At 42.2% G+C, this 27,850-nt stretch overlaps 5 protein-coding genes and 1 long non-coding RNA gene across 22 annotated transcripts; 3 read left to right on the top strand and 3 right to left on the bottom strand.

The window, feature by feature from the left end:
- Window positions 1–1,759: 1,759 nt before the first annotated feature.
- On the top strand, window positions 1,760–5,652 carry LOC124309375 (melanization protease 1-like). Of its 6 annotated transcripts, none has more exons than XM_046772993.1 (4): window positions 1,760–2,259; window positions 3,918–4,120; window positions 4,222–4,788; window positions 4,894–5,652. In XM_046772993.1, the coding sequence occupies exons 1-4, from the start codon at window positions 2,199–2,201 to the stop codon at window positions 5,251–5,253; spliced, it is 1,191 nt and encodes a 396-aa protein (XP_046628949.1). In that variant the 5' UTR covers window positions 1,760–2,198; the 3' UTR covers window positions 5,254–5,652. The 6 variants fall into 6 exon arrangements, with proteins under 6 accessions (XP_046628949.1, XP_046628950.1, XP_046628952.1 ...); XM_046772994.1 differs by having other exon boundaries at window positions 1,761–2,250; XM_046772996.1 differs by having other exon boundaries at window positions 1,761–2,259; window positions 3,939–4,120.
- Window positions 5,153–9,783, bottom strand: LOC124309373 (protein FAM161A). Of its 6 annotated transcripts, none has more exons than XM_046772988.1 (10): window positions 9,462–9,782; window positions 8,855–9,336; window positions 8,667–8,770; window positions 8,374–8,574; window positions 8,108–8,275; window positions 7,794–8,018; window positions 7,440–7,712; window positions 7,216–7,338; window positions 6,969–7,113; window positions 5,153–6,693 (listed from the first exon to the last, which is right to left on the bottom strand). In XM_046772988.1, the coding sequence occupies exons 2-10, from the start codon at window positions 9,218–9,220 to the stop codon at window positions 6,265–6,267; spliced, it is 2,034 nt and encodes a 677-aa protein (XP_046628944.1). In that variant the 5' UTR covers window positions 9,221–9,336; window positions 9,462–9,782; the 3' UTR covers window positions 5,153–6,264. The 6 variants fall into 6 exon arrangements, with proteins under 6 accessions (XP_046628944.1, XP_046628942.1, XP_046628943.1 ...); XM_046772986.1 differs by having other exon boundaries at window positions 7,794–8,021; window positions 9,440–9,781; XM_046772987.1 differs by having other exon boundaries at window positions 7,794–8,021; window positions 9,618–9,781.
- LOC124309374 (ubiquinone biosynthesis monooxygenase COQ6, mitochondrial) lies at window positions 9,778–27,850 on the top strand. Of its 6 annotated transcripts, none has more exons than XR_006909235.1 (10): window positions 9,778–9,996; window positions 10,343–10,533; window positions 10,676–10,915; window positions 15,918–16,025; window positions 16,126–16,188; window positions 18,228–18,538; window positions 18,637–18,919; window positions 20,845–21,186; window positions 22,006–22,126; window positions 25,655–27,850. XR_006909235.1 is itself a non-coding variant. In XM_046772992.1 (8 exons), the coding sequence occupies exons 1-8, from the start codon at window positions 9,795–9,797 to the stop codon at window positions 19,493–19,495; spliced, it is 1,440 nt and encodes a 479-aa protein (XP_046628948.1). In that variant the 5' UTR covers window positions 9,779–9,794; the 3' UTR covers window positions 19,496–19,618. The 6 variants fall into 6 exon arrangements, 1 of the variants encoding a protein (XP_046628948.1); XR_006909233.1 differs by having other exon boundaries at window positions 23,032–27,850; XR_006909234.1 differs by lacking the exon at window positions 25,655–27,850 and adding an exon at window positions 23,440–23,656 and having other exon boundaries at window positions 22,006–23,329.
- Window positions 10,537–15,547, bottom strand: LOC124309372 (transient receptor potential channel pyrexia-like). Of its 2 annotated transcripts, XM_046772983.1 has the most exons (8): window positions 14,833–15,547; window positions 14,517–14,756; window positions 14,309–14,446; window positions 13,859–14,154; window positions 13,455–13,637; window positions 13,080–13,383; window positions 12,606–12,983; window positions 10,537–12,515 (listed from the first exon to the last, which is right to left on the bottom strand). In XM_046772983.1, exons 2-8 carry the CDS (start codon window positions 14,544–14,546, stop codon window positions 10,965–10,967), a joined length of 2,880 nt encoding a protein of 959 aa, XP_046628939.1. In that variant the 5' UTR covers window positions 14,547–14,756; window positions 14,833–15,547; the 3' UTR covers window positions 10,537–10,964. The 2 variants fall into 2 exon arrangements, with proteins under 2 accessions (XP_046628939.1, XP_046628940.1); XM_046772984.1 differs by having other exon boundaries at window positions 14,572–15,546.
- LOC124309379 (uncharacterized) lies at window positions 16,463–17,119 on the bottom strand. Its single transcript, XR_006909237.1, has 2 exons — window positions 16,997–17,119; window positions 16,463–16,619 (listed from the first exon to the last, which is right to left on the bottom strand). It is a non-coding gene; the product is annotated as an uncharacterized LOC124309379 (long non-coding RNA).
- LOC124309377 (uncharacterized) lies at window positions 21,193–21,999 on the top strand. Its single transcript, XM_046773001.1, has one exon. It carries the CDS (start codon window positions 21,319–21,321, stop codon window positions 21,712–21,714), a length of 396 nt encoding a protein of 131 aa, XP_046628957.1. The 5' UTR covers window positions 21,193–21,318; the 3' UTR covers window positions 21,715–21,999.

Genomic DNA, 27,850 nt, shown 5'->3' with positions numbered 1-27,850 from the left:
CTTCTACCTTCTACAATAACGAAAAACAACTCGTCCCACTGCAGCTAGTCGGTTGACGGAACCTCCCGCTACTTCCTCTTCCCTTCGATTTATGTATCTCAATTATAGCACCAGACTGATCTGATAAAGTGGTCAGGTTGTTCTCACATTTTTTTTCTCCGAAGTATTACGAGGACCTTGCTCGAGCGGAGAATGTTTCTCCGACTTTGTATAATTACGTATATCTCCAATGAAATTGTCTCCAAGAATTCGACGTGTTCATTCTTTTTCTAAAAGTCAAGCTCACCTTGCTGAAAAAATTCACGTAGTCATACATCGAGAATAATTCGTAGACATTAATTATGTCAATTTGCACGGAAACTCGCAGATCTCCCGGCGGCCTTACATTAATTGTCCGTCTACATTTCTGAACTTTTTTGCGAAACAGGACGCGGCTGAATACCAAGTAATACAAGTTAACAAAAATAAGTTGGCAATGTGATTTCGTGGCACAATAACAGCGGCCTACACCGCTTCATAGTCGTTTTCAAGGATATTTTACAAGCTTCGTTACAGACTTGTACTTGACATGCTCAGAAGAAGTACATATTCACACAAACAGGTTTGACAAATTCCAAAAACTCTCACACAAGTTTTGCGTCTTGTCGAATTGTTGGCAAAAGTCGATAACTGATTGTAAATTTGGAAACGTAGATTCCTCATTTTGGTATCTTCGACATTGAACTTAATTTTTCTTCACGTAAGCCGGAATACCATGAATAATACAGACAGTTTCCCCATAAAAAAGATACGTACATGCGCTGCCAACCGCAAGCTTGTTTTCACAATCGTAACCTGTGACTACGTAAAGCGCGCAGAACTTGAAGCGTTTCGTTGCAATAATGCGATCTAGTCAACGTGACGATGCGATTCGATGCGATGTGTGTCTACCTACGAACCGAAAAACTTGACGTCGGCTAGTTTTGTGTGCTCAAATATACTACTTGTTGAACGCATGGCGATCGATCGTTCACCATACATAATCTAGTATAGTAGGTAGCTTTTTTCGCATGAGAAATCTCCGTTCGTCTTGAAATTTTCATACGCAGCGACGGCCGCGGGTAAACTGACATCATTCAATCTTATTTAAATCACACCGATAGCCTGTTGACCTTTACGCATCACCACTACCGAGCCGTAAGTGTCAGAGATACTTTTTGCTTTCCTGGTATGAAAATTCAAGTTATTACGGCAAGTTCAAAAACAGAATTGGCGATACAGCAGCTGAAGGAGCCCGCAGCTTGCCTTGAAATGAGATTGTAAGATTCCAATGCTGCGTGCGATTTCATCATCGACATTTCCTTCTCTGTTTTGCAATCAAAATCGTTCCACAGATAGTACGCAAATGTGCAATTGTACTCTGCGCGAGTCTGCACGGAACCTGATGAGAAATAACGCGGAATAAACTTTCAACCCAACATCGACAGCTATAGACATTGCAAAAAATTCTCAACACCTTCCGATGAATCCTGAATTGACATTGTACGAACTGCGCAAAACGACGACATGATACGAATTCGAGAAATTATAGCGCGAGGCGTCGTTCGGAGTAGCCTGATCATAATTTAGCCAGAATCCGATAGCGATGGGAATCCCGTTTGGTGGGACAGCACGGCGGGCATCCAAGGTTAATCACGAGAGGATACGCATAGTGGGGTCATAGATGCGTATGTATAGACGCGGTGACCACTTACGCGTACGTATTATAATTGTATGCAGAATCGTACAGGCAGTGGTCGAGTCGGGGAAACTCATCCTCGTCGTCAGTCCGTCTTTGTTGGAGGCATCGTCGACGACGATACAGACGCGTTGTCGCTGAGGTCAACCGCTCCATCTCCATCCATCGAAGCCTGGAATCCCCCGACTCGAGCCAAGCTCTCGTATTTAGCCGACAGTTGGCTGTTGGGAGTCAGACAGTGTCATCGACGAAATGTGCCTCAGGTCCTGCCGTTCGTGAAAGACAAACGACGCTGGTGCAGCATTGATATTTCTCTTTTGCGACCAGCCGCATACTCGGACAATTAATCATATCGTAGGCATTGCGCAGAGCCTTGTTGAGCCCGCTATAAAATTATATTATTGCGGCTATTGGCTGATTTATCCTCGATCGGGATTTACCGGGGGTATTCTTTTCGCCACACATCAGCCAACTACAGGTGATGCTGTTCTACTTGGGAATTATTTTCCTTGCGATTTCGGAATCCAATGGACGTGAGTATGGTATGAAAAATGAAAGGTGCAGGTGGTGGCTCACGGTGATTAGCGTTACCTCTACAAATTTCGGATACGTGAGAATGGGTGTCTACACATGTGATTCACAAGTAATTAATTTTCAATAACAGAGGCAGTACTTAGAAGCGTCCTATCGCTTGAAAATATATATATATATATATATATATATATATATATATATACATATGTATACATATATATTCGTGTATACCTATGTGTGCGTCATACATGCATGCGCAAAGCTACGCTAATTGCTCACTAAGCCAACGTACGTATGACGCATATCCGTAACGCATAAATGCAGTGTTTATGGTCAACGCACTAAGAATAAATGGTAATGGCACTAACGAAATAATTTTATCTGTACGAATAATATTTCCAGATGTTATTAACATTATGTTCCACAATGGCGGGCACCATCAAACCCGTTTTCTTCGAATGGAAACCGGTACCCGTCGCTGTGATACACGTACCTACGCTACTCTTATTTCAGCTGGAAAAGTCACTTTAAAAAATTGCAAAGTTTTACACACATGTATATTGTACACATGTACGTACAATGTATACGGCATGTACTCCGACAGGTTGGTATATCTTCGTGTCTAACACATAATATGTATCGTAATCACGGAGTTGCCGAAATTTGTAAATATTTTTCTCCGAGTTCGCTACTTGAAATGGGCGGAGTAAAATTAGATCTTCACCACGGACGGCCTTAGCCACCTTTTTAATATTCACAAAATGATGACTCGAATACCAATTATTTCCCGGTTCGTCAATTTTCTCGAAATTCGTTAATAACACCGGCACACAAAAAAAATTGAGTAGAATGTGCATTTGACCGGACCTACCTACGGGTACGTATTTTGGTCCGCTGAATCCGAATTCGAGGTCAGTTTGACCCCTACACCCCCAAAATTTCGAGAAAACTTCGAAAAACCGTAAAAATGATGAAAATCGGCAGTTGTAATGATAAAAAAAATTTTTTGGAACTAAACTAAGCGTGATTTTCATGTATTTCGATCTGCTGAATATGAATCGAAACTTTATTGAGACCAAGAGCCATTTCAAATGTAAAAAAATCACACAAACCCTCCAAAATTCCGAAAAAATATAGTTTTCATGATAAAAAAACTTTTTCTGGTCCAATTCAGATAAAATTTTATATCTTTTCATGTCTTCAATTCGCATCTTAATTTTTTTAGTCTATTCACCCTCTAAAGCTGGAAAAATTCGAAAAAATTGTAAAAATTATAATTATATATAAAATTTTGGGGGTGTAGGGGTCAAACTGACCTCGAATTCGGATTCAGCGGACCAAAATACGTACCCGTAGGTAGGTCCGGTCAAATGCACATTCTACTCAATTTTTTTTGTGTGCCGGTGTAACCTCTCAACAGGTAACTAACTATATATATATATATATATATATATATATATATATATATATATATATATGGAAATGCTTGTCCATCTCTGCGATCACCCAGCTTCTGCAGAAATGTACGATGCAGGGCAGAGGCGTTAACTTGATTGGTTGTCGTACATTGCCACACAATTTGGTAACAAATCGGGCGTCGATGGGTACCCCTGCCCTACCACATATTTGCTTTGGAAGGGCAAAGGCTTTTTATTTGGCGTTTCAGAAAGGTTTTTTCCTCCAGAAGAATCATGCCGGAGCGTGTCGGGTACCGCGGGCGACTGCGTCAACATCAACGAGTGCGGACAGCTTCTGGAGTTGTTGAAGCAGCCCCGACCATTGCCAACCTCAACCTTGGACATTCTAAGCAAATCCCAGTGTGGATTCGATGGAAGTATGCCGAAGGTTTGCTGCCCACGGAACACGCAGGTATGCGCGATATTATAATATACCTGTATTGACAAACCTAATGCGAAAAGGGTCGCGCCGCTCCAACATCTACATCATTCTTGTAATTCTACAACGAATAGCCTGCACCGACGGCGACGAACGCTCCGGATGTGACAACCGATGTTAGTACGGGAGTTCCACAGCCGCCGGACGTTACGCATCATCCGAATCTGCGATTGCTCGACCACCAACGGTGCGGACCGATAACAGAGTCAAAAATCTTCGGGGGTAACAAAACGTCGGTATTCGAATTCCCGTGGATGGCATTGATCGGTTACGACGTCGGAAAGCGAGATCCCGAGTTCAGGTGTGGAGGTTCCCTGATTTCTAAACGATACGTCTTGACCGCCGCCCATTGCGTTACCGGGCTCTCTTCGTCGCTCCGGTTGGTGGGGGTCCGAATAGGTGAACACGACCTCAACAAAGAGCGTGACTGTAACTATGAGGAAGGGGTCGAAATCGCCTGCGCCGCGAGGTACCAGGACTTTTTGGTCGAAAAGTCGTACGCCCACAGTGGATACAATAGGGAAAAGCTGCAGAACGATATAGCGCTGATTAGAATAAACGGGGATGCTGATTTCCAGCCGGACAGCGTAAGGCCGATTTGTTTACCAATTGGGAACGCCGCGACGATCCAGCGACAAAAGGTGCGTTCCCCTATCCAAAATAGGTAACCTGCATACGCGTTTTGTAATAACATTCTCTCTGCGTGATGGTACAGGTGAATAATTAATACGAATTATTACAAACAGTTGATCGTTACTGGATGGGGTACGACCGAGTCGGGTTACAGGAGTCAAGATCTGCTGCAGGTGAAGCTGCCGGTGATGCCCAATCCCAAGTGCGCCAGCTTTTACAAGAACCTCTCGAACCCGCTTGATATATCGTACAAGCAACTCTGTGCCGGTGGTTCGAATCAGATGGACTCCTGCTCGGGAGACAGCGGGGGTCCCGCGCAATTTCCGGGATTATATTTCAACGGCCAACCGAGATATATTCAGTTCGGAATCGTCAGTTTTGGACCAAAGCAGTGCGGAATCGAAGGATTCCCCGGTGTCTACACGAGAGTCCCTTACTACATGGACTGGATACTTAACACAATGACCGAATAATATTTAACACCTCTTATATGAATAGACTGAAAGAAACGCACGATTCCACGGCACGATTTACAATCAGGCAGCACTATCTGTAAATACGCTCTTAGATGACGGTGGTTGTAGGGTAGGTTAGTCGCAAAATTCATGGCGAATCGTGTATAAGGCTCGGCTCTGTTCGATGTTATTGCGTAGTTAAATACGTTCCCTCTCCGTATAGCCACATGCATGTATAACATATCTACCTACATATGTACGCGATTTATACGATACCGTGGAATGCATAATACTTTTTGGCAATTGCTGCGAGGGCGCATCAAGAATTGCACTTCGCTACGAGGTAATCCTTTATAATCAGTTAACCTAATTAATTTGTTTACTTTATCGCTATATTAATAAAACAATACTTTACAACTGTCGGTGTTTAAACCGTCAAAGTAAACGCCTATCAATTATCTGCGGTAAGAACACGTTAGCTGAAAGTCTTTAATCGCATTCAAAGATTTTCCAATTTTCATCTTTAAAATTAGAAATATTAGCCGTTCGCAAGTGTGCTATGTATAATTTATTCAATCCAAGAGATTACAAAATTTCATAAGATTTTGTCAGCAAAGACACTTGGTTCTTCTACGGTTGTTGAGACACTGTTGCACAATTGAATTGTACCTATAATAAGTGCGTAATTGAAATGCTTGTTAAAATTGCGCTAAAGTGTAATGACGGTGCTTTCAAGAGCATAAAAGCATATTATCCGTGTGCAAAATCATGTAAAATGTCTTGATGAATGTCTACGATATTCAATATTTTGGCAGAACTCGGATATGTTCTATATCTACGTTAGACTAAATTGCACAGAACCCTATTAGCAATTGTCTCGCCCGCACAGTTTGAACGAGACGCATTGTCCGTACACAAATTAAAGACCGACTAAGCCATAGTTCTCCTCGATTGATCATAGCGATTATTCCTATACGTTTACTTCACCTGTGGAGAATATACTCTCAAACTTTTGGTAAATATTTAGGTCTATTTAGTCTTGAACCGCTCGACGCTATCATTATTTTCTTCACTTTCGGACGCGCTCGCGTTATTCTCGTCGCTTGGAATTGAATCGCTCGAATACCTCTCATACTTGTCATCGTTATCCTCGATGAGTTGCGCAGTTTCATTTATGGAAACCTTCAAAGGACCCCTGTCGCCTTTTTTCTTTGACAACCCGGATGATTTCACGGATTTCCTTGAGTCCGATGATTTTGAAGAATTGCTGCTGGATACCGATGTTCCTGAGCTAGCGACTGAACCGGAATTTGGTCTTGAACTACTCCTACTGCTGGAATAAGATTCAACGCTTCCCGAGTTAGGTCGTTTGGTTCTTTTCTTCTTAGATTTGTTACTGGTACCTACTGATGCACGGCGAAGCGGTGATGTTCGAAAATTCTGAAAGTATTCTTCCATCTTTATTTTTTAGCGTATCGAGAGATAGTTCGCGATAAATTCAAACGAGTCAAGACGGCATGCCAAAATGAAACATTGACAGGACCAACATATTTCTTACATTGCTTCAAATCTCCCCAATTTTAATTCTTTTCGCAAGCTTTTCTAGCACCCTATGAAAGAGTTCAACATACGGTAGTAAAAACAGGTACACCTATCAATTAAATTCTGATCATGTAAATGTGAGATTAGGCGTACAATCTTAACCCGTGTGCTGGCAAGTTCTTTTCCGTTACCTGCGAGTGTCGTTCAAACAACGTTGGGATTTGCGTCACTCGACCAAGCATCATTTCCATGTGGAGACGATGGCGTTCGGCTAGTTCTCGTGCCTCGTCCCGGCGCAGGGAAGCCCGCAGAGCCAAATCTTGTTCATGTTCATGCCTTTGGGAAGTAATGCCGTATTAAAACATTAGATTTTACAGATTATGAACACGGTTTTAGTTTTTTCTCGGAATCCAATTACGTTCAAGTGGCATAGAATACCTCGCAGCAGCTCTCAAGGCTCGCCAGGCGGGCCTGCGCCGCACGACGGACTCTCTGCTCTTCAAAAATTGTTCTCGACGTCTTTCTTCCATCCGTTCTTGAATTTCACGTTCCATTTTCTCTCTGAATTATATAAATGCACATCACCGATTATAATTTACAATACAGAATATGTGCAAATTAGCTATGCAATTTTAGCCATGTACATATAGGATGTGATATACCTGGAAGCTTGACATCTCAACACTGCCGCTAAGTTGGTACCCTTCGTGGATAAGCTGGTGCTGGTCATAGCTGATCTAGACCTCTCAGAAGGCAAAGGTGTAACACTGGCTCCTGTAGATTCCCTTCCTCCGCATACTCGTTCGATGCCCAACTCCCGTGATAGACTAACAAACTCTCCGTTCACAGACCTCATCCGCTCCCGAGCAGCCATCGATGGAGGTAACGAAGATGATTTCAACAACTCCGAGGCCCGAACTTTTTTTCTTAAAGATCTAAAAGTGTTTGAATGAATCGCCATCAATTGTAGCTCGAGTATACTATTATTTCTGTCAGTTCTGCCCGATGAATATCACCTGTAAAGGTCATCTTCTATCATTCGGTCATAAACATTGGTACTGAATAAATTTTTCGGCACAGGCCTTGCGCGAAATCTCTGAGCCAAGCGTGAACCGTTGGTCAAGGAACTGTTTCGGCATAATTGCGGACTTGAGCGAGTCAGAGCTCTCCGAGCGCATTCCAATCTGAATGGCCGAACCTGTGACATGAGACTCCAGGCACTTTCTTCCCGTACCATTCGACTTCTGGGAATCATTTCGAAATTGTGATTAGAATTACATGAAATTAACACCAATCGGAGAACAGTATATCTGAGAATGGTATATTGTACCTTTCTTCCTTCTCAGCAAGTAACTTGTCGTACATCGGAAGTTTTGAAGTTAGAGGAACAGGCCTGGCATGACGCTTGGTTAGAGGATTCCGTTTGCCAGCTACGTTCTTTGTTTCTCTCTCTTCGGCCTGCAGTTCAACTGCCGACATGTATTTTTCTGCTTCCTCTCTGGAATTGTTTACACCAAAAATAAACTAAGCCACCTGTTGAGTATGGACCGATAAAAATTCGCGGGTCTTCTATTGTAAAAAAAAAAAGCTTTTTACCTGATGGTGAAATTGAAAGGCTTGGGCACAGTCGGGTGCCACTTTTTTGGACTATCCGGAGGAAGGCTTTTTGTTTCCATACTATCACCCGCGTCACTCTCTACGCTTTCTCTACTTTTCGATTGGCTCCAAGTACTCCAGCTTTTGGTCGCCGAGTGAATTTCCCTGTTGCGCAAAGTCTTTGCATCTTTATCTTTACAGCTGGCAAATGAAAAATCTGTCAGCTTTGATTGTTGGTCAATAAATGGTTGGGAAGAAAATTTCAACTATCCCAATTTACTCGCAATCCATACCGATAAGTCAAGAGGTCTTGATCTTCAGCGAGGCCAGCAAATTTTTCAGATGGAAATGGTAACGGACTCTCCGTCCTTGATTCTTCAAAACTGCATTTCATCCCCTGCAAACTCAAATTGTTGTAGTCCGTGCACCACTGTCTGATCTTCTTACATTCCAAGTCTGAAATGTTCTTGGGGTGACCCACAATTTTTCCATCGCTTTCTTCAAGACAGTTCTTCAGATTCTTGAGTAGCGTGCGTTGCTTTCGTTTCAAATAATCCAATTTCTGTTTGAATTGCTCATTGGACAAATGATTGACGTCTCCGTAATCAGGTATGCTTTCTAAGAAGTCCATAAAACTCGCAAAATTCCCTTGAGGAAACGATACGTAAGACGCGTCCTCATTGCTTCTATTGATGAAGTTTATTTTACGACTCTTGTCTCCGGATGTGCAATGTTTATTCTTCAAGACCTTAGGACGTTCGTACAACGGAGTCGGTTGCCTACTAAACGGATCTACCGGCATCTTTATGCAAGAGTGATTGAATGTAGTGCCCTGGTGCTCCGACATTTCACAACTCACGGGTAACTAAACGATTGTACTTTGGCTACTTGACTAATTCACGTTCGTGTAGACGTCGCCATGGAGACTGGGCCAGTGCATCGCATCCACCTTTCCAAGTCAAGCTGGAAAAGATTGCATATTTGATCAATAATATGGCTTGCAAATGTCGTCAAGACTATGAGTTTATATTGAGATTTTCGGCTAGGGGAGTACTTGCGTATATACCGATGAGAATCAATAAACGTACAAAAAATGCGGGAAACCTCCTAAACGATACGATTGATTCCATTTGTGATGAGTACATTCTCTACTTTCAAGCGCGTCACTAACTTTGTCCGGTCTAAATCTTCAATTTCCGTAAGAACATTAAATTTACGGGAAAATTGAGCTGACGGTTTCGTACCTGACAGCTCGAATAGGTATTTATGTTTGCGTATGTGCTGTGATGTTTGTATGTTGGATCATTCAAACGCGAATGGTGCGGATACGAATCTCGTCTGCTTGATTCGTCGGAAGTTCCCTTTCCCCACGTCACGTGACGCCTGTGTGTACAAAATAGGGAAATCAAGGATAACCTAAGATGGCGGCCATTACCGGCGTTATGTCGGTGTCATCGGGTTGTGGGTTCGTCGCTTCTTTCTCCCACAAATGCAAAGTATTTCTACCCAATTCTTACTCGCTGTCTAGGAAATATTGCAACCCGACGAGCCACAATGAGAAACATTATGACATTGTCATTACTGGCGGTGGAATGGTGGGGACAACATTGGCCTGTGCGCTAGGTTAGGATAATTGCTTATTACATATTGCCACCAATGACGAAAACTGAATCCCTTTTAGACAAATTCTTAGCAATTGTTTCAGACGTTAGTTCAACTAAGCGATAAAAATTTCATTTTACAGTAACAGCAGCTGACAGTTTTCCCATTGCTCAAAGTCCTTCGTTTTATGATATTTTTTCCGTTTACGTTATTCATAATTAACTGTTCAATGTCCACCAAGGTCTTTTCTGGTCGTTGAATCTTCCGCCATGCACTTATTCATAAGTACTGTCCTCGTTGTCGATGAACTCATTTTGCCGACAAAATGGAATTTGGATTGAAGCTGATCATTGATCTTCTATTTCAGCCAATAACCGAATATTGGAAAATAAACGTATACTTCTACTCGAGGGTGGCCAAAGGCAGGATTACCAAGTGCAGGATAAATATTCCAATCGAGTTGTTGCCTTAAATCAGCAGACTCGCACTCTCTTGTCAAGTATAGGAGCATGGAAACGTATAGAAGCAGTTCGCTATACACCCGTAAAGAAAATGCAGGTATTAAAATGGTTGGAATAGCTTTTATTTTACCTCGTACAATCATCGTTCGGTTCAAGTTGGAAAATTGCTTGGACTGTTTGTAGGATCAATCTTACTATCTAATAATTGAATAGGCATGTTAACGTTAGTTTATGTATAGGTGTGGGATGCTTGTTCCGATGCTATGATCACATTCAACGAGGATCATTTGGCAGACGGGTTGGCTTACATAGTGGAAAATGATCTGCTGCTTCACGCCGTCAGCCAGCAACTCTCGAATAAGGATTCCGTGGATCTAGTCTACGGTGCCAAGGTGGATGATGTTTCACTACCAACAACGCCGGGTCAAAATGCTACGATAACTTTGCAAGATGGTAAACGATTCGGAACAAAGTTGTTGGTGAGTATTTATAGTCCATCTCGTAACTTACACTTCTCACAGCTGATCATTAACCGTTTTGATCCATTTCTTGGGCGATGAGTTCAATTCTTTTTGTCAACACGTCTAATTGCGTTCCTAATTTACCCGAGCATTTCTTCAGGTCAGCAACTAATTCAGTAACCTGCTGTCTGCTGTATTCACTAGTCGAGGGAAATCTCTGAATTTTGCTCATTCTTATGTCTCCGGCACTCGTACTAATCAAGCTTTGATTTGACGGGTATCTGGGTACTCTGTTGCGAAGTTTTTTCTTTGCAACCAAGTGATACACAGCTTTCGCCAAGTCTCTTGGAAGACATTTATCTCTCGGATCATTGGGGCGAATGTTTACACCACAGTGATGCGGGGGGTGCAACAGTAAGGCTCCTTTACGAAATATCCTTACTATTTTTATAGAAGTGTAATCCAAGAGTTTTGAGAACAACAAACTTTCCAAGTGTGCCACCAGCTCGGCTCTTCTAATCAATCTCTCTAAGCCGGCACAGCGCTGCAGCTCTTGTATGTCGGAAACGGCAAGACCTACCAGTAAATTTGTCAAAATCACAGTGACCAATATAACGAAAACTAAGAACATGAGGTGCATAGTAGCGCCACGCGCGATTGAGATATCCGTGGCATTCCAGAACATGTCTTCAAATTCCAACTCTCCCGACATCATTACAATTGTTTTTATCAATCCCACCCCTGGATTTGCGAATGACTTGTAGTCCTTATGAATCACTGTGAAACCTAATGAAAAACCGATTATTAAACATGAATAGGCACCAAGGAATTTAAAAAAGTTTACCGCGACTTGTGTGAACATTTGTATGTAAAGGCCGAACATTGGAAATCGGCCAACGACTATCATGAGCTCAACCCAGACTAATGTAACACCTATTGCCGCGGCATGTAGGGACCAGGTTGTGCCCTGCCAGATTAAAACTATCGCAGAAATAATAATGACGCTCCACTGCAGCCAATTTTCCCAGCGTTTTGCGTAACCTGTTATGCCATGAGCTACTTGGAAAAGTTCTTTACACGCTAGCGTACATGTGAACCCAAGCACAGGCCAGTAAAGAAATTTACTCCACTTGTACCATTCCATATAGAATGTTAAGAAAATGTAAATACTGAGTATAATCGCGAACAGAGAGTGAAAAATTAGGCTAAACACAAAGAATTTCCTGATACGCAACCACTTCAAGTGCAAGAAGGTTTCGCATAGCGGATGTTTCAAAATATGTCTCTGGCCAGCTTCGATCAAACAAAGAAATAACTCTGCCTCGCCTCGACCACCGGTCATCAGGGGTCTAAAATCCAGCTTCAACTCGCAGTCTACATCGCCCAGTTCATGGTCATGCAAAGAAATAGCCTGATCGAGTCGCCCCACGTATTTTGGCAATACGTTGGGGGTTCTACGCACGATGAAACACAGTGCCGAAATTCCTCCCTTCGTGCGCGCCGTAACATCCGCACCTTTGGTCAGCAGCAGTGTGACCAGTGACGAATTTTCGTTCAAAGCAGCTGTATGCAGCGGTGTATATCCGTACTTGTCGGGCTTGTTCACCAGAGCTCCTGCCTGTGGATGATTGAGTCCATTGACGAACAGCCAAATGAGTGGAAAATACATTACGTAAGTCACGATCGACGTATCGGGAAGTAGAATTACCTGGATTAACGCTTTCACCAATTCTCCACCCCTCATAGCTTTGGCGACGGCGGCGTGCAGTGGTGTTCTACCGTCGCTATCTTCCATATTAACGCTACTGCCGGCTTTAATCAGGAGATCCACCGTTTCAGCAGACTGGGCCAACGCTGCCAAGTGCATTGCTGACTGACCTCTGGCATTCCGTGCATCGGACGGTGCTCCTGCTTCCAATAGTAACTTCGTGCAATCTGCGCTACCTTCTTCCGCAGCTAAGTGTAACGGCGTCGATCTTGCACTTCCAAATTGTACCCTTACGTCTGCACCGTAGTTCAACAAAAGACTTACGCAACGTGCTGAGCCTAAACTGGCTGCAACGTGCAACGGCGTTTCCGTGTAAACCTGCATACAACAAACCCGACAATTTCGGTGATATGCGTATAACCATTGAGGACGATGGACCCATAATTGAAGAAAAATTTGATCCTTTAAAGTTACCACTGAATTATTTGGAGAAGCACCCGCCCTCAGTAGCTCTTCTACGCAATCGCTGGCGTCATTTAGGACTGCATAGTGCAGCGGAGTTTTCTCATGGTCCATGCTGTTCCCTGACAGACCGGCATCCACGTTGGCACCAGATTTCAGCAGCAGCTTGACAGACTTGACATCCCCAGCTGCTGCTGCACAGTGTAGCGGAGTGCACTTTCTGTTCACATCCCACTCTTCCGGGTTGCCATTATATTTCAACAACTCCTCGATTATTTCAACCGAACCTGAACATGCACCCAAGTGCAGGGGCGTTCTGTGAAAATATTGAATTGGGAATGCTTCCAATCTCCAAGTAATACAACTGATTTTATGACATTTACAAACCTGCCGTCACCATCGCAAGCGTCAACACGTGCCCCTCTCTGCAACAGGTACTTTACCAGCTCTAACTTTCCAAAGAAACAGGATACAAGCAGACAAGTGTTTGGCCATTTGGAAATCAGCTCACCAGGAGCTGCCGCTGCAGCTGCGTCGTTTTCTGCAGCCAGTGACGCTTTCCTTATGTACCTGGAAGCGGGACATTACGTGGTAAACGAAATTTAAGAAGCTTTCGAAACCATCTCCGTCCGATGTCTCAAACCTTAGAATCAGCCCTACAAATATTTAACATAAAACGTTAAGCGCTTGCATCCCCCTTTCTGCGAAACTCATTCTCAGTACATCTGCTAAGTCGATAAAATAAAGTGTTATTTATTGGAGTAGCTGATTGGTGTAGAGTCACGTTGTACCGATTAACAAAACTAGGAGTCGATAGCCTGTGCCCCCTTATACTGGTATCTCCAACATTGAGATTTTGACTTTCTCGCAATGCCGTCGTCAGATCATCTCCGTGGAGCGAAGGAATCAGTGCCAGTGCCGCCTCTCCTGCCGGCAGAGCAGACAATGCCAAAATTATATCCTCTTTTTCCCACAGCTGTTGCGACTTGGGACGCTGTCTTGCACAGGCAAACACTCCTAGATCCGCACTGTCTTCGGAAGATATGCTACTGTGGCAGGATTCTGCATCTCTGATATCTTCGTTCTCCTACAATCATAATAATGAAAAGTAATACTTGCACCGACGGACATTTTCCCAACAAGCAGTTGAAATTCTTTCAAAAACCATGCCCTGTCATTGTTTGTCTCGTATTCATTCTGCGCCTTACAATTCACAATGATAGTTAATTCCGATTAATCACCTTGAAATTGACGACGACAGATTGAGGCCTTTTATTTTCATCCGGACTAGGATTCTCCTGCAGGCTCGTAGGACGTCCCGATAGTCTGCCAAAAATATTGAACCGGTTCGGACTTGACATTCTGCGTCTAATCGTATCCTGAAATTTGGTAGTCTTATTTGAAAATTAATGTAACGATAGGCGAATTGCGTTGTCAATAGATATCAACGTTTCTCTGCCATCGCGACGAGGTGAGCATAAGTCGTCACGTTTCCTCCAATTACCATGTGTGATTGCAATACGGTGAGATGAAATCAAGGGAAAATTCACTCTCACTCTCAGACTTGCGTGCTGTTGCGTAGTCGTGATTTAAACACCGCCATCCACGCGCGATCCTCTATGTTTATTAAACACATCTGCCATATATTTAGCGCACTCGCTCAACTATCTGCATTCCACTCTGGATTCACTGTGAACCAATTAAAATTGTTGGCAATTCCGTTGGGGTAGAGCAGCGTTAACATGTCGATTTCGTTGATACGTACGTTCAAATGAAACAGTGAACGACTCTTAACTAGAATAACGAGCGACACTGACATCACCGCTCTTAAGTCCGATGCGAAGATCGCTTAGTCGTCACCGCACACGATCTTATCTGTTTCCGTTCTCCGCCACACATCCGATACTTGCATTAATGCTTTTTATGAAAACCGAGGCATTTTCCGTTTTATAAGTGTGCTTCAATGAAACTGCAATGGAAACGCTCGATATCGATGCTTCCTGCAGCGAACCCTTGCCTATTGGATTTGAAAATTGCACCTTCTATCGCTTTACGAACTCTCAAACGTTGAGACGGATAAAAATTAAAACCAGATGAGATGCTGTGGTCTGGAAATGATGAGTAATTGCCAGGATTTCCACGGAATTTGCAAAACCCCAAGGGAGATACGCGCAACCGTTATTATAATATCCAACCAATGTGAATCGTTTTCATTGCGGTAGTTTCCTCTATGACAATTCTTCCCTGACTTTAACACTTTACCGGGAATCGAACAGTGTACATTGCTGAGGTTTAGATTGCAAAGTATTGGCAGTCCTGGACGATCGTACTGTACGTTTCGAGTTATCGTATAAATTAGTGTATGCGACACACTGAGCAGAATTCGACAATTTATCGGTCCGATTTTCTTTTCCCTCGATTTTTATCACGAACTGCCCTGAACTTTTGCGGCTCTCTCGAACTTCTGAAACCAAACTGAAGTTATTTAGAGATATCTACCGCGCCTAACTCACCGCCGCACACGACGCGTTCCTCAATACCGCTGAGCACCCCGCGTCCGTTTCGTCATTTCGAAGTATCACCTACGTCTATTTTTATCTTTTTTTTTATTTTATTTTAATCCAACATCAATCCCAACCACGCCGCTTAGCATCTTACTCTCTTTTCGGCTGTTATACGTGATCAGACACCGGCGATTCGTACTTTGAGCAAATTTTCTTTTCGTTCCACGCGCAGGGGCTGTGTTCGGTTTTCGTATTTTTCAAACCTATGTCCCAAGTCGCTCTCTTCACCATCAACGTATCTAAGGATTTCTCATGTTACATGGTATCGGATATTCGTATTTTACAGATTGGTGCAGATGGGGTTAATTCTTTGGTTCGCAAGACAATGGGAGTACAGTATGTGGCGTGGAACTACGAGCAGATGGGAATTGTTGCTACTGTCAAATTGTCCGAGGTATTGTTACGCAGATCCCAAATAATTCGCCTCAATAATATTCTTCCAATTACGGATTTACTGTCACTTTCACACCTAACGCACAATTATTTGCATTCAGCCTACAGAAAACATCGTAGCATGGCAAAGATTCTTACCAAGTGGCCCTGTTGCATTATTACCGGTAAGTTTCTTCACACCCACGCACTTGCTTAAACAACGGGCCAGCTGTAAGTAAGCAAGCCGCAGCTGTGAAATAATTTCGGAAAAGTTGTTTCACGTTTGAACTTTGTATCCATATAATTCATGTCTCACTTTGAATACAGTTCAAAAATATACGAATACAGAGTGACCAAAACGAAGGTTCAAATGGGTTAAGGGGGGAAACCGGTTTATGAGGTCGAAATTTTGCTGTTTTTCATGATTTTTTTTAACCAGGAAAGAATAATCACAAAATGTTTAAACTTGGAGGATATTTTATTTATGTTTTCAAGTACACTTTGAAATTTTTTCAAACGATTTCCGCCGGAAATAGTGGAGTTACCGCGTGCAGTCCATGGGCGATTGCCATCCGAGCATTTGGCTTGCGTACATCCCTGACGTCGCAATTTTTATCTGTAATCATCAGGATTTTTTCTTTTTCATTAAAAACATATTTTCTAAGAATATGAACCTAATTTTGATCAAACAAATTGAAAATTGCATGTTTTTGAGGTGTTTGAACGCAATGTCATGTTTTTATACTATATTTTTTCATCTTTCTTGCATAAAAACATATATTTTTAATAACAATATAATCCCCGAATTAGGTTCATATCACGTGGAATTGAATAAAGAATATCTACACCAAATTTCAAAACGATTGATCGATAACTTTTTGAGCTAGAATGTACGCAAGTCGAAAAAAAGTCGTTTCGAGAAAAACGCGTTTGAAATAAAATGTAGCGAAAACGAGAAATTCAAGGCAGTAATTAATTATAAAAAATGCTCACCGGTTAATCAGCTATTCCAGCACCATATAGAAATCCCTCTTCTTGCTCATATGCGTCATTCTATTATTCAATAGCACAGCGGTATTGAGGCAGGTAGCTGGAAAAGAAGGGCCTGGGCGACCGCTCCGTCATAATTACCGTGCGCTTCTTCACAGAACCGACGGGCGGTCACTTAAGTGCTCATTGCATTCGAACTAATGGGAATTTTGCATTGAAATTTTGACCACATATTCTTGAATAGTTATACTAACGATTCGTGCAATAAAAAAAAGACGATTTTTCGATCGGTCTAAACTGGGTTCCCCCCTTAAGCATGTACAGGCATGTAGGACGAAATCGTACCAGGTCAACGAAAATTATAAACATTGTTATCACCTTTATTTCAAACACCTGTGTAAAACGTGGAAAGCGATTGTCAGAACCGTACCGGAGTTATTTTACTTTCGACCGACAGTTTCGCGTAAGAATCTGAACGAGAACAAGAATCCCGGATTAAATATACGTAAATTTTTACCAGGTAGCATGAATTTTCTACTCCTTTGAGTGTTATTCACACTGTCAGGTACGAAGACTTTTAGCCTTGATTCGAATTAACTCATTGTCAGAACCAACGAGATCAAGATCATCCGAAGGACATCTATCATGACTCGCAACAGGCGGCGAAGGCCGTTTAGTTTTATAATTTCGCCTACATTAATTTTGTTGACAAAATCTACCTATGCATTTATTTTGAAAATCATTCTCGCGAAATTCAAAAGTTGGCTGTACTCGTTGTAAGTCACTTACAAATCTTACAACGAACACTTCAACGCAATTAGTTTTTTGCTTGTTACACCTGTGTAAAATAATTAATTTGCGCTGGTCGCAAAGGAAGATTTCGCCTGCTGGACTGCATGCCCCAACCAAACTCACATATCGACTGCGTCCTTCGTATATTCTATACATATTTATTGGATAAATATAGGTACCCATGTAAGCCCAATTTTGCCGACAAAACAGGGATATTCAGTCGAATGCGACCAGGCTAATCACCGTTGTTCGAATAGCCGGCATCGATTAAAATCGAACCACATCTCGTTATACACAGAATGATTGATTTGTTACTGTGTGTATTTCCACGAATCTTTGAAATGCTATACATGTGCCTATTGATTCGTATTTACAATTAATTGCAGTACGGTCGACCGTCGGATTTAACATTTCCTATTAATATAATAATATTTGACGGCAGTTGACGGATACACTGAGTTCCTTGGTGTGGTCTGTGTCGACGGCAGAAGCGAAAAAGCTCCTGAGTTTATCCGAAGAGGAGTTTGTCGATTCGTTGAACGACGCCTTCTGGAAAATACACCCAAAAGACGGTATGGTCGAAGCTGGCATGAGGGCTCTGGGACAACTTCTGGAAGGGCTTTCCTTGCACAGCGGATTTACCAGGCAGCTACAACCTTCGATTCGTGGAATCGTCGAGGGGACCAGGGCCGCATTTCCACTTGGATTCGGTCACGCGGCTTCTTACGTAAAACCGGGCGTTGCACTTGTTGGGTGAGTTCACCGTCAACTGCAAATAATATGACAAATGTTGCGAGATATTTTCGTTTTTTAAGTACATCTAGCTGCATAATAATGCCATTTCGCTGCAGTGACGCTGCTCATCGCGTTCATCCCCTCGCCGGTCAGGGTGTAAATCTAGGGTTCGGGGATGTCGCCGCGCTCGTTCAAGTACTCGCCGATGCCAGTCGAAACGGCGCCGTTCTCGGAGATGTCGCGTACTTGGCCAAATACGAAACATCGAGGCAGCGGCATAACGTTCCAACTATGTTGGCAATCGACGCGCTACATAGATTATACAAAGGGACCGCCGCACCGATCGTATTAGCAAGAAGCTTAGGACTTCAGCTAACAAATGCGTTCCCCCCATTGAAGGTATTGTAATGATATTTACTGTTATTACTATTTCTTCTTTCGCACATTTGACTTTATCCGTCGAAGAATTCCGAATTCCCTGACGTTTTACCATGAAAGATAGGTAATGTTGGGTAGCTTTCGCGACGAAAAACTTCAGAAATTGTGCGCGTTGAGAATATATAAACTTAGATCTAAAAACACACGGTATACCTTCGTCTCACACAAATAATTAGAAATTGAACAATATTATGCCATTTCATGAAGTTGGCTTAACTGAATTAACGAAGCATAGCTGTAGTTTGAAAGTGGTTTGTAAAAAAAAAGTATGTTTTTCCCTACGATCCATCATCATTCCCTGACTTTTCCCCGACTATTCCCGGATTTCCCGGTCTGTCGCCACTCTGGTATCGTTGCGTTCGCTTACTCGAATCTCGATAACGTTAAACTCGTTATAGATATTTTTATTCAGAAGCACTTGCTTGGTACGATGCGGGGGACTGGTGGCTTCCACATTCTCAAGTGTATTAATGTAGGGAATCTTTGATGTTACAGAGAGCAATAATGGAACATGCATCAGACCACAGGACCAGTTAAATTATTAAATACACATATATATATATATATATATGAACGCAATTGATCTATTATACATAACTATGATACCTATATGCTTGAATACCGGATTTTTCATTCACCTATTAAATATCTACAAGTCAATTTTATTCTTACAATTATCCTCCATACCATGTAAATAATCAAACCTTGCGATTCTACTTCGCGCAGATTGTTCCATACACATGTGCGTAATGCAAGCAGTCAGGAATCGTCGATGCGTGATATAATTCGTGGAATCTCCGCGGCATGGCCTGATTTTTCAATGCGGCTAAACGATTACTGAAGTTCAGAAATGTATTGCGCATCTGTAGTTACATTTATAAATATTTTTAATTTCACGAAAGTGCTAAATCTTGGCAACGTCGACGTTCTCACGTACGCCATTTCACTTTGCCGCAATCTTTCTTTTTTCTGTCAATTTAAAATCATGTAGCAAATTCTAAGTAAATAGCGGGAGATTCTCAATTGTAAAATAATTGACCAAATAGCTCAGCGATTCGCTGCTTCCAACATCTAGATTTCCCTACGTTTTTCTCGAACTAACGTACAAATGCGTATAGATACTTGGGTTTCGTTTCTATAAATAAAATACAAATCAACCGAGACACGTATATTTGGAACTGCGTATTAGTCATCGAAATGCCTGAACGCGTGTCTAAAAATGACGTTCATCAACAAATACACATATCTATTAATCGTGAGCTGATAATGACGGTTCCAGCCGTTTTCACGATTTCCCTGAGAGGTTTCAGGCCACACAAATGTGTGCGAAATCTCTTGTGCGTATACCTATTCCTGATCCTCGGCAAAGCTATTGCTCGTGAATAAAAGTAACTGCGCAAAACATGACGCATGCTTCTGGATCACATCGGTTAAACTAATTGAAGCCCGTTACTTTTTCGTGGTCCTTCAGAAAATTGATTATTCTTCGCGATCAGCGTCATAATCAATATCAATATCAAGGTGCCTTTCATAAGGAATATTGTCACCAAGCGTAGTGGTGGTGATATGAAATTTCGGGACGAAACGAAGATCAGTATTTCTGCAGAGCAATAGAGGGTATATACTACAAGAAAAATCAATGACGCCGCTTCTCTTATATTAGTGTATATGCATGTGCCTCAACGGCTAACGGCGGGGGGACGAGAGTAGTTACATTGACCGGTGACGTAGCGTCTCGACGCCGCCGCCTTGGCCGTAGAACGCAGCAAAATCCATTCGCCTTCGCGGTGAAACCCTTGGAACACCCCGCTACTTTTGCACTGGCGGCAATTACATGACAAATTGATAAGGGCAAAACACATGGTTTCGATTTTATCTCGATATAGGGACGAAGCGCGGGTGCAGAAAGAGCTCGGTTGAATAAAATCGAGGTAAATACTTGGGACTAGTTCGGGCGAACTGGGCGTAGTAGCACGGCGTTCGATCAGGCGTCGGTAGCGAGGTCTGGCGACACCCACCAGGGGTATATAAACTCCCACCATCCGTCTCCCGGGCACATTCCATCGTCGGACGTCGCAGGGGCTGTATCGAGTGGTGTTGCCAGTGGCAGGGTGGACCGAACAAATCAAGAACAAAGATATCGCATACTTGACATCCTACGAACGAAGCACAGGCGTGTTGCATCGCGTACGAGAGAAGCCTCACCGGCGACTCGAAGCTTGATACAGGTTGGTGTATACTGTGTTCATTAGTTATCTGAGGAAGACGCGTCAGCCCGTTAATTAAAGAACGAGACGTAACCATCGTATCTGAAGGCTGTTCAAATATATCCCACCAATTTGACATCCGATTTCGTCGAAATGGGAGCCACGAGGAAGCCACGAGGACATGATATCGATCAAGGTGGTCATACCGAAGAATTGTCTGATTGGATACACAGGGCTCGCTGTAAGAAAGTAATATTCCGTCGAAGCCCCAGACGAAACCTGAGAGTGGAAGCTGTACTTGCGTACACCATTTCTACGGCTGAGCGAGAGCTGCATCACAAACAGATGTTGAGACTCAGAAGATGGCAGCAGATCAAAGAAAAACTCACCATAACCCAAAGACACTGCCAAAATGAGGAGGAGTTCTACGAATCTGGCCACAACGAGCAAGAAGAGAATGTCTGGGAGGCGCCGTTGTGCTCGGCACTGAGCAGCTTGGACAGTTTTATGTCGATGCTGAAGGCGATCAAGGCTCCCTTGCAACGATGAGTGACGAGAAAAAGAAATATCTGTCACAATTGGTTCGTTCTTACCATTGAATTCTACGACTGACGGATAGCAACGGGTGTAATTTGTTTGAAAGTTACAACACTGAACGATATTCTGTGGCATTTCCTTGGAACACAAATAAAACAGTCTCGAGGATTTTGAAGAAGATGAAAATTTGAGAGAGCAAGAGTAGCTCCTTCCAGCTGTCCTGCACTTAGGCATACCCCGCGGGAAAAGGACTAGTCCTAGCTACGACATCCCGATGTATATCTGGATATTTTTTAATTGCAGTCTCTACGTTTGAGATGACAATGGAATGGAGGGCTGAGGTGGCTGGTTCTGATGACATTGGGAGGCTAGGGGGACTGATGACTGGAAGCTCTGCGAAGGCTCTCTGCCAATCAGCGGTTTGGTTTGTAGACCGTATCGAAACCAAAGTCTTTTTTGCAATAAAAAGTATAGATTCTTCTTAGCGGGCGTCCATTCATTACGTGTGGTTACTTAGGCGATCCCTCCCCCAATCTCACGCGAGATTTTTCAAAATGCGTATTTTTAGTGTAAATACGTTAACCTGTGCTTGACCGCGTTGAATTTGTTTAAAAAAAACATAATTTGCTCAATTATTTTTATTTAAGTCTAGTTAACACTAATGTTTTCAGGCAGAAAGTAGTCTAGAATCACAGTCGAGAAAATTGCAATAAAATACTTGAATAGGAACTGTTAAAATTTGTAAAAGAATATTCATTGTAATTCAGTCCGCGGTGACTCGTGTGAAAAAACGTTACGTGATATTTGCCGAGACCCCCACTCTCCTCCGCGTGAAACTGGGCTAGACCCCTCCCCCCAACAACTCGCGGAATTAATGGACGCCCCCTTATCTCGCACATGTCTACTCATGTGTTGAGAATTAGCAATAGATGCGAAAAAGTAGTATATTGATCATTAAATTCATAGATTATTTTCAGATCTATTGTAGAGTCAAAGAACACACTTCACATGTACCACAGACATAATTTTTTATAATTCTTAAGACCAACGTAATCGTAACTCGTTAATTAAAAGGAGAAAAAAAAATTGTTGTACGCCAGTCTTATAAAATATGTTTTTAAAGGAAAACTATTGTAAACATATATAATTTAATTCATATTGAATTTTCTTTTTGTTGTGTATAATTCTGTTTTATAGATGGAGACCAAAGACTCGATAAGAGAATATTTTTACAAAAATAAAGATGTTACATATTTAACAAGCAACATTTTTTTCTAGTATCACGATAATTTTATTTCTTGTACTATTAATTCCATAAATCCTTTTCAGTACGGCAGTAAACCCATAGAAAATTGCGTTCCGAGCCAAAACTTGGTACAAAGGTCACCCCGGGGCTGTGAATGTGTCTGGTTGCACTTCCACCGAATCAAGCGCACGCCGCCGGGCGTTTTTTAAAAAACGAAAGGGATATTCTGTGTTTCTAGACAGCCATGAGGCAGACTGGCTGAAATGACACCTCAAAACTCTACACCCCTGATTCGCAAGCGAGTACGCATCGCATAATAAATCATCCCTCGTTTCGCCGCTGATCCGAGAACAAGCCAGAAAACTAGGGGGAATACCGGCGGTGAGCTGTTCCTATGTAACACCCCCACCTCCCCCAGGAAATATGGTATTTTCTCAGGTCTGACGAACGGCACGGGCAAGCTGAAGTTAAATAGGTCTTTTACATGCCAGACTTACGGGTTCATCCCACCTAACGTCGCATGCTGATCGATCATCCCTCATCACCGATTGCACGAAACTCAGTCGAACCGCAGTTATTCAGGAACGCACCAGTTTCAATATCATTCTAGGATAAAGAAAGTGCCAGGTATGGGAGTGTATACCAGAAATAAGTGTATCTCCTATATTAATCGAGTCGTGTCTGTAAAGATTGTCGATTGGCAAGGTATCGTCTTTTGTAGATTTTTTAGCAAATGCACAATATTATGTAATCAAGTTGAAAAGTATGGCAAATGCAATGATACACGGAGTAGCCTAGATATGAGCCCTGCTTGGGCGACAAATAACCATGTTTTCACAGATTCGAACCAAAGAAGCGCGAGTTGATTCCACCTGGATGAATAAGATTGCGCAAATGGAACAATAATATGTTGCAGTTATGTTGGGGAAAGAATGGTGTGAGTGTTTTAGATTGCTGAATAATGGAGACTATACATGATGTCGCAAATATGGCCATCAAGAGGGAAAAAGGAAAATTATACAGAGGTACCAGTTATTTAGACAGCGTTTCTTGCGATTTTCATTGCCCTAGCCAATATGGACAAATATCAAATTTTTCGTGCATCAAGTGAATGATATAAGAAAATGTGATGGGTGATCATTTTGGAGACAATGTTCTTGGATATCTGACTGACTGGCACAGTAACCAATATCGTTGTTCTTGTTGTTCTTGTTGTTGTTGTTGTTTTAAGCTATAGGAATCCCAGCAGAAATTAAGCGAGCAAGTCTGCAAATTTTATTGCTACCTACTAGCGTCGACAGAGGATGCGAGGGGAATCTCCACCCTGCTTCCACCCTTCTCTTCCGCTACCCTGGATAGGGTTGGATGTGGATTTGCTATTTGGTGTCAGATATTCTCCGCAATATAAAAATTTTGGATTGTGCAGAGGCAGAACAAGAAGGCAACCGCTTTATCAGCTTTCAAGAAAGCAAGCAAGAAGTTATCAAAAATTATGCCTGGTAACCTAAAAGAATAGTATCTATACACATAAAATATATATTTATGAATGGTTCGGCGACGGCATGCAGAGACAAATTGACTACTGCGTATCGACATTTTTATCAAGCTGGGGAAACAGAGATAACGAGTTTGGACTCATCCACTAACCAACGTAGCATCTTTTTATATACCAATTTGAGATCTGTGTTTGCAATATTGATACCTACTGCGTGAGTTGAAAATTAATGGGGCGGCGGGTGGGGCTTCACATACCTTTTGATTTTCGACTGTAGGATTGCCTGCTTGGTCAAGATAAAACATATGAATTGGACCCTGAAACAGTACCAAGGGTCGAGCCATGGTAGTCCAAGCTGCTCGACAAGGTGTCATACAAGATATTCATCCATTCGCGTACAAAAACCAGGTGTTATTGCCATCAGGAGAACAATGAGAGGAGACCGAGGCTAGAACTGTTGACAAAGATTTAAAAGTTGCTGATACTGGATATTGTGCAGTCGGAGATACGAAAGATAACGTATGTGTTTGAACGTAGATCACCCAAGTCTTTACAGAGGTAAAAGGTCAATGATTGGTTGTAATAATTTGTGAAAACATATTTGGGGGGGTTGGGGCAATCAATATGACAATTTAAGCTTCAGGATTGCTGTCGAATTAGGGTTATTGATCCTGGCAGCAGAGTTGCGAGAATATCGGTGGCGAGAGGGTTCGTAAGGTGTAATGAGGTAACAGAGGAATGAATATGGCTGTTTAGAGCGGAATATTACTATCATTATCTGTGCAAATATTTGGGGCGGGGATGGGGAAAGTCAACATTCTCATTTTGAGCTACAGGAATACCGACCGATGCGATAGCGACGCATTGCGAGATACGGCGCATGGATCGCTGGGCTTGACGTACCAGTTGTATGGCGCATTCCCCTGAACGATTGACGAGGTACCGTGATCAATACTAAATAATTCTGAACAGAAGCATAAGAGTAAAATACCGGTTGATCGCCGTCGGGTGCACACGGTAATCTAAAGATATTTCGCTGCATTCTATCTCATTCAACAATGTAAGGTGATAGACGTAAATTCTTCGCAATAAGGTACATTATACGCAACAGATGCCTCTTGGCGGAAATTTAGGTGTACAACAGAGTATGCAAACTCGTGGAGATGTCAATCTCGGAAGTTGGGAGCAGCAATGTTTGATTTCTTTTCTAGAAACTAAAGGGAAAGCAGATAGCGCCTCACCTGTCTTTTAACCAGCATGACGTGTTAATGCTTTTCGACATGGCACGAGTCCCTGTGACATACAAACAGTGCTCAATGCAAAATAGTACAGATGTTTTCTTCCTTAGAAGCTCTGGTGAAACAGTGCGGTGGAGTTGGTTCAGTTCTGTGTAAAGTTGCATGTGATTACGTGGGCAAGTCTTTCAAGCGATGTGTAAATATTAAATATTGCTGTGCGGCTATGATTTTGCTAGGTATTGAAGGCACAAAAAATTATATGTAATCTTCTTTACTGGACTAGCTGAGGACTGTGGCATTGTACTTTGTATATAAATATGGCATAGCTCGGCAAAATTAATCAGGTACGCAAGAATCATCCTCGTGTTCCTGGCACAAGTAAATTAGTTGTATCTACATATTGTGGCAACCAATTTGCAATACTCTGTACAGCCTATGGACATTAAGTATGATCGGATGTGAAGTGGCATAGCATAATTAGGCTGTTATCGGTGAGTGATATGGAATGCAATTATTATAATTTACTGTCCGGCTTTATTGCTGTTAATTGTTCTTCAGAAATAGCGATGCGCGTAGACGTACGTAGATGCATACATACACACCTATATAGACACATACGTACGTGCATACAAAGTTACATTGATATACCCACAGACGTATGTGCATATGATTGTGCTTAATAACTATAGTTCTGCCTCTGGTTATATACAATTTCACAATAATTGTGTAGCATCGATTGTAAGGAACTCACTCTTAGGAATTGATCTTTTGTAGTGCTGTGTATCTTTGTATTATTTGAAAACGATGTGAATAAATCGCTACTATGCGCCGGTCGGCAGGGAGGGGAGGGGGGAACTTGGGAGGCTAATATCTTTATCTGTAGGTTGAAGAACTTTCAGAAGGAAAAACGTGTGCTACACTTTCAAGGAACAAAATAAGATCTTACACGTCGCGTTTGTTGAAGATTTCAAACTGCACAATCATTTACCTATTGACGAAAATCGACATATGATGCACTTCTCATCGATTGACGTCTGTGTAAACACAAGGTGATACCGTCACTGAGGTATTTTAAATGATGTAAAATATGAGACGCTTTGATCCAGACTACAGCAAGGAAATATGGATACGGTATATCCCTGGAAGTATTTCAAATTTATTCACATGAACAATTGAATCAAAGGATGAAAATTGACATGACTAAATAATTGTTTACTCTCCAGATAAAGCATTAAGCTGTACGGTAACGGTTAACTGCAACATTACATCTTTCCCAATAGTTATAAATTGATAGACAAGCGATAGATCCCATAAAGATGCTCAGGATTTGCGACCATGCTGGACAAGATAAATAGTACCATACATGCATGGTTAATAGATATTTATGTACCTTTAGTTATTGCACTGTTGGTGATTCGCTTGAGGATACTTCGGAGTAGAAAATGCCTTCAACTAACGGCCCTTAGATTGATGTGTGGGTGACGAGAGATTGGGATGATTTTAAATAATGAAGAAGCTGCAATGTAAAAGACTGAACAATTGGGGTTGACCTGTATACCACAAGGATAGTCAATTGAAAATATTCTGGAATGGTCAGGTACAAATTATACATTTTATCAAAATGGGAAACTCGTCTATGCTGCTGATTCATGTTAGAAATGGGTCCTTGAGAAGAAACTGAAAATTAGAGGTGAGACGCGCTCTTTTTATAGTTCGTTGTCTTTGCTAACCGAGTTTTTTAGAGTTTCGGAGAATTCCCTGGGTCAGCCTTACAAGAAAGGGGATGAATTCGGTTATCCAACTACGTTCCATAGGGGTTTGGCTGCAATATTACCTTTCGGATGTTCCAGCATCGCTTCCCATCTCTTTCGACTTTGCCGTTCTGACTCTCAGTCTTCTGAAATTGGAAATCATCTATTTCGCCTTACCTTAGCGCATTTCCAACTTTGGACAGTTGGATTATCGTCGTAGCGCAATTACTCTGAAAGTAGATAGGGAGTTGAATTGAAACCTTATTCGCTGAAAACATCTTGGGAAGATTGATCATTCTCGCGGTTCTACTGTGGGGTGGCAACTTCTGGTCCGCCAGCCATTTTTCGTCTCATCTCTGCGGACTTGAACCTCGATGCAGAGTTCCAGCACGAGATTCTTCTACACCATATAGTTACA

Source organism: Neodiprion virginianus, chromosome 7 (genome assembly GCF_021901495.1).
Source record: "Neodiprion virginianus isolate iyNeoVirg1 chromosome 7, iyNeoVirg1.1, whole genome shotgun sequence".
NCBI classification, from domain to species: Eukaryota; Metazoa; Arthropoda; class Insecta; order Hymenoptera; family Diprionidae; genus Neodiprion; species Neodiprion virginianus.
The sequence above is the reverse complement of the archived record's forward strand: the minus strand, read 5'-3'. Positions and strand labels throughout refer to the sequence as shown.

Bases quoted from the DNA above. Each gene is read 5' to 3' on its own strand.
- LOC124309375 (XM_046772993.1), top strand. From the start codon at position 2,199: ATGCTGTTCTACTTGGGAATTATTTTCCTTGCGATTTCGGAATCCAAT. The intron at 2,260-3,917 runs GTATGAAAAATG...TTGGCGTTTCAG, and splicing joins ATCCAATGGACGTGAGTATG to AAAGGTTTTTTCCTCCAGAA. The intron at 4,789-4,893 runs GTGCGTTCCCCT...TATTACAAACAG, and splicing joins CGACGATCCAGCGACAAAAG to TTGATCGTTACTGGATGGGG.
- LOC124309373 (XM_046772986.1), bottom strand. From the start codon at position 9,220: ATGTCGGAGCACCAGGGCACTACATTCAATCACTCTTGCATAAAGATG. The intron at 8,575-8,666 runs GTATGGATTGCG...TTCATTTGCCAG, and splicing joins CAAGACCTCTTGACTTATCG to CTGTAAAGATAAAGATGCAA. The intron at 7,114-7,215 runs GTATTCTATGCC...TACTTCCCAAAG, and splicing joins GCCTTGAGAGCTGCTGCGAG to GCATGAACATGAACAAGATT.
- LOC124309372 (XM_046772983.1), bottom strand. From the start codon at position 14,546: ATGCTCACCTCGTCGCGATGGCAGAGAAAC. The intron at 14,155-14,308 runs GTGATTAATCGG...TTATGATTGTAG, and splicing joins CTGTCGTCGTCAATTTCAAG to GAGAACGAAGATATCAGAGA. The intron at 12,984-13,079 runs GTAACTTTAAAG...TGTTGTATGCAG, and splicing joins CTTCTCCAAATAATTCAGTG to GTTTACACGGAAACGCCGTT.
- LOC124309377 (XM_046773001.1), top strand. From the start codon at position 21,319: ATGGGAGCCACGAGGAAGCCACGAGGACATGATATCGATCAAGGTGGT.
- LOC124309374 (XM_046772992.1), top strand. From the start codon at position 9,795: ATGGCGGCCATTACCGGCGTTATGTCGGTGTCATCGGGTTGTGGGTTC. The intron at 9,997-10,342 runs GTTAGGATAATT...CTTCTATTTCAG, and splicing joins AACATTGGCCTGTGCGCTAG to CCAATAACCGAATATTGGAA. The intron at 16,026-16,125 runs GTATTGTTACGC...ATTTGCATTCAG, and splicing joins CTACTGTCAAATTGTCCGAG to CCTACAGAAAACATCGTAGC.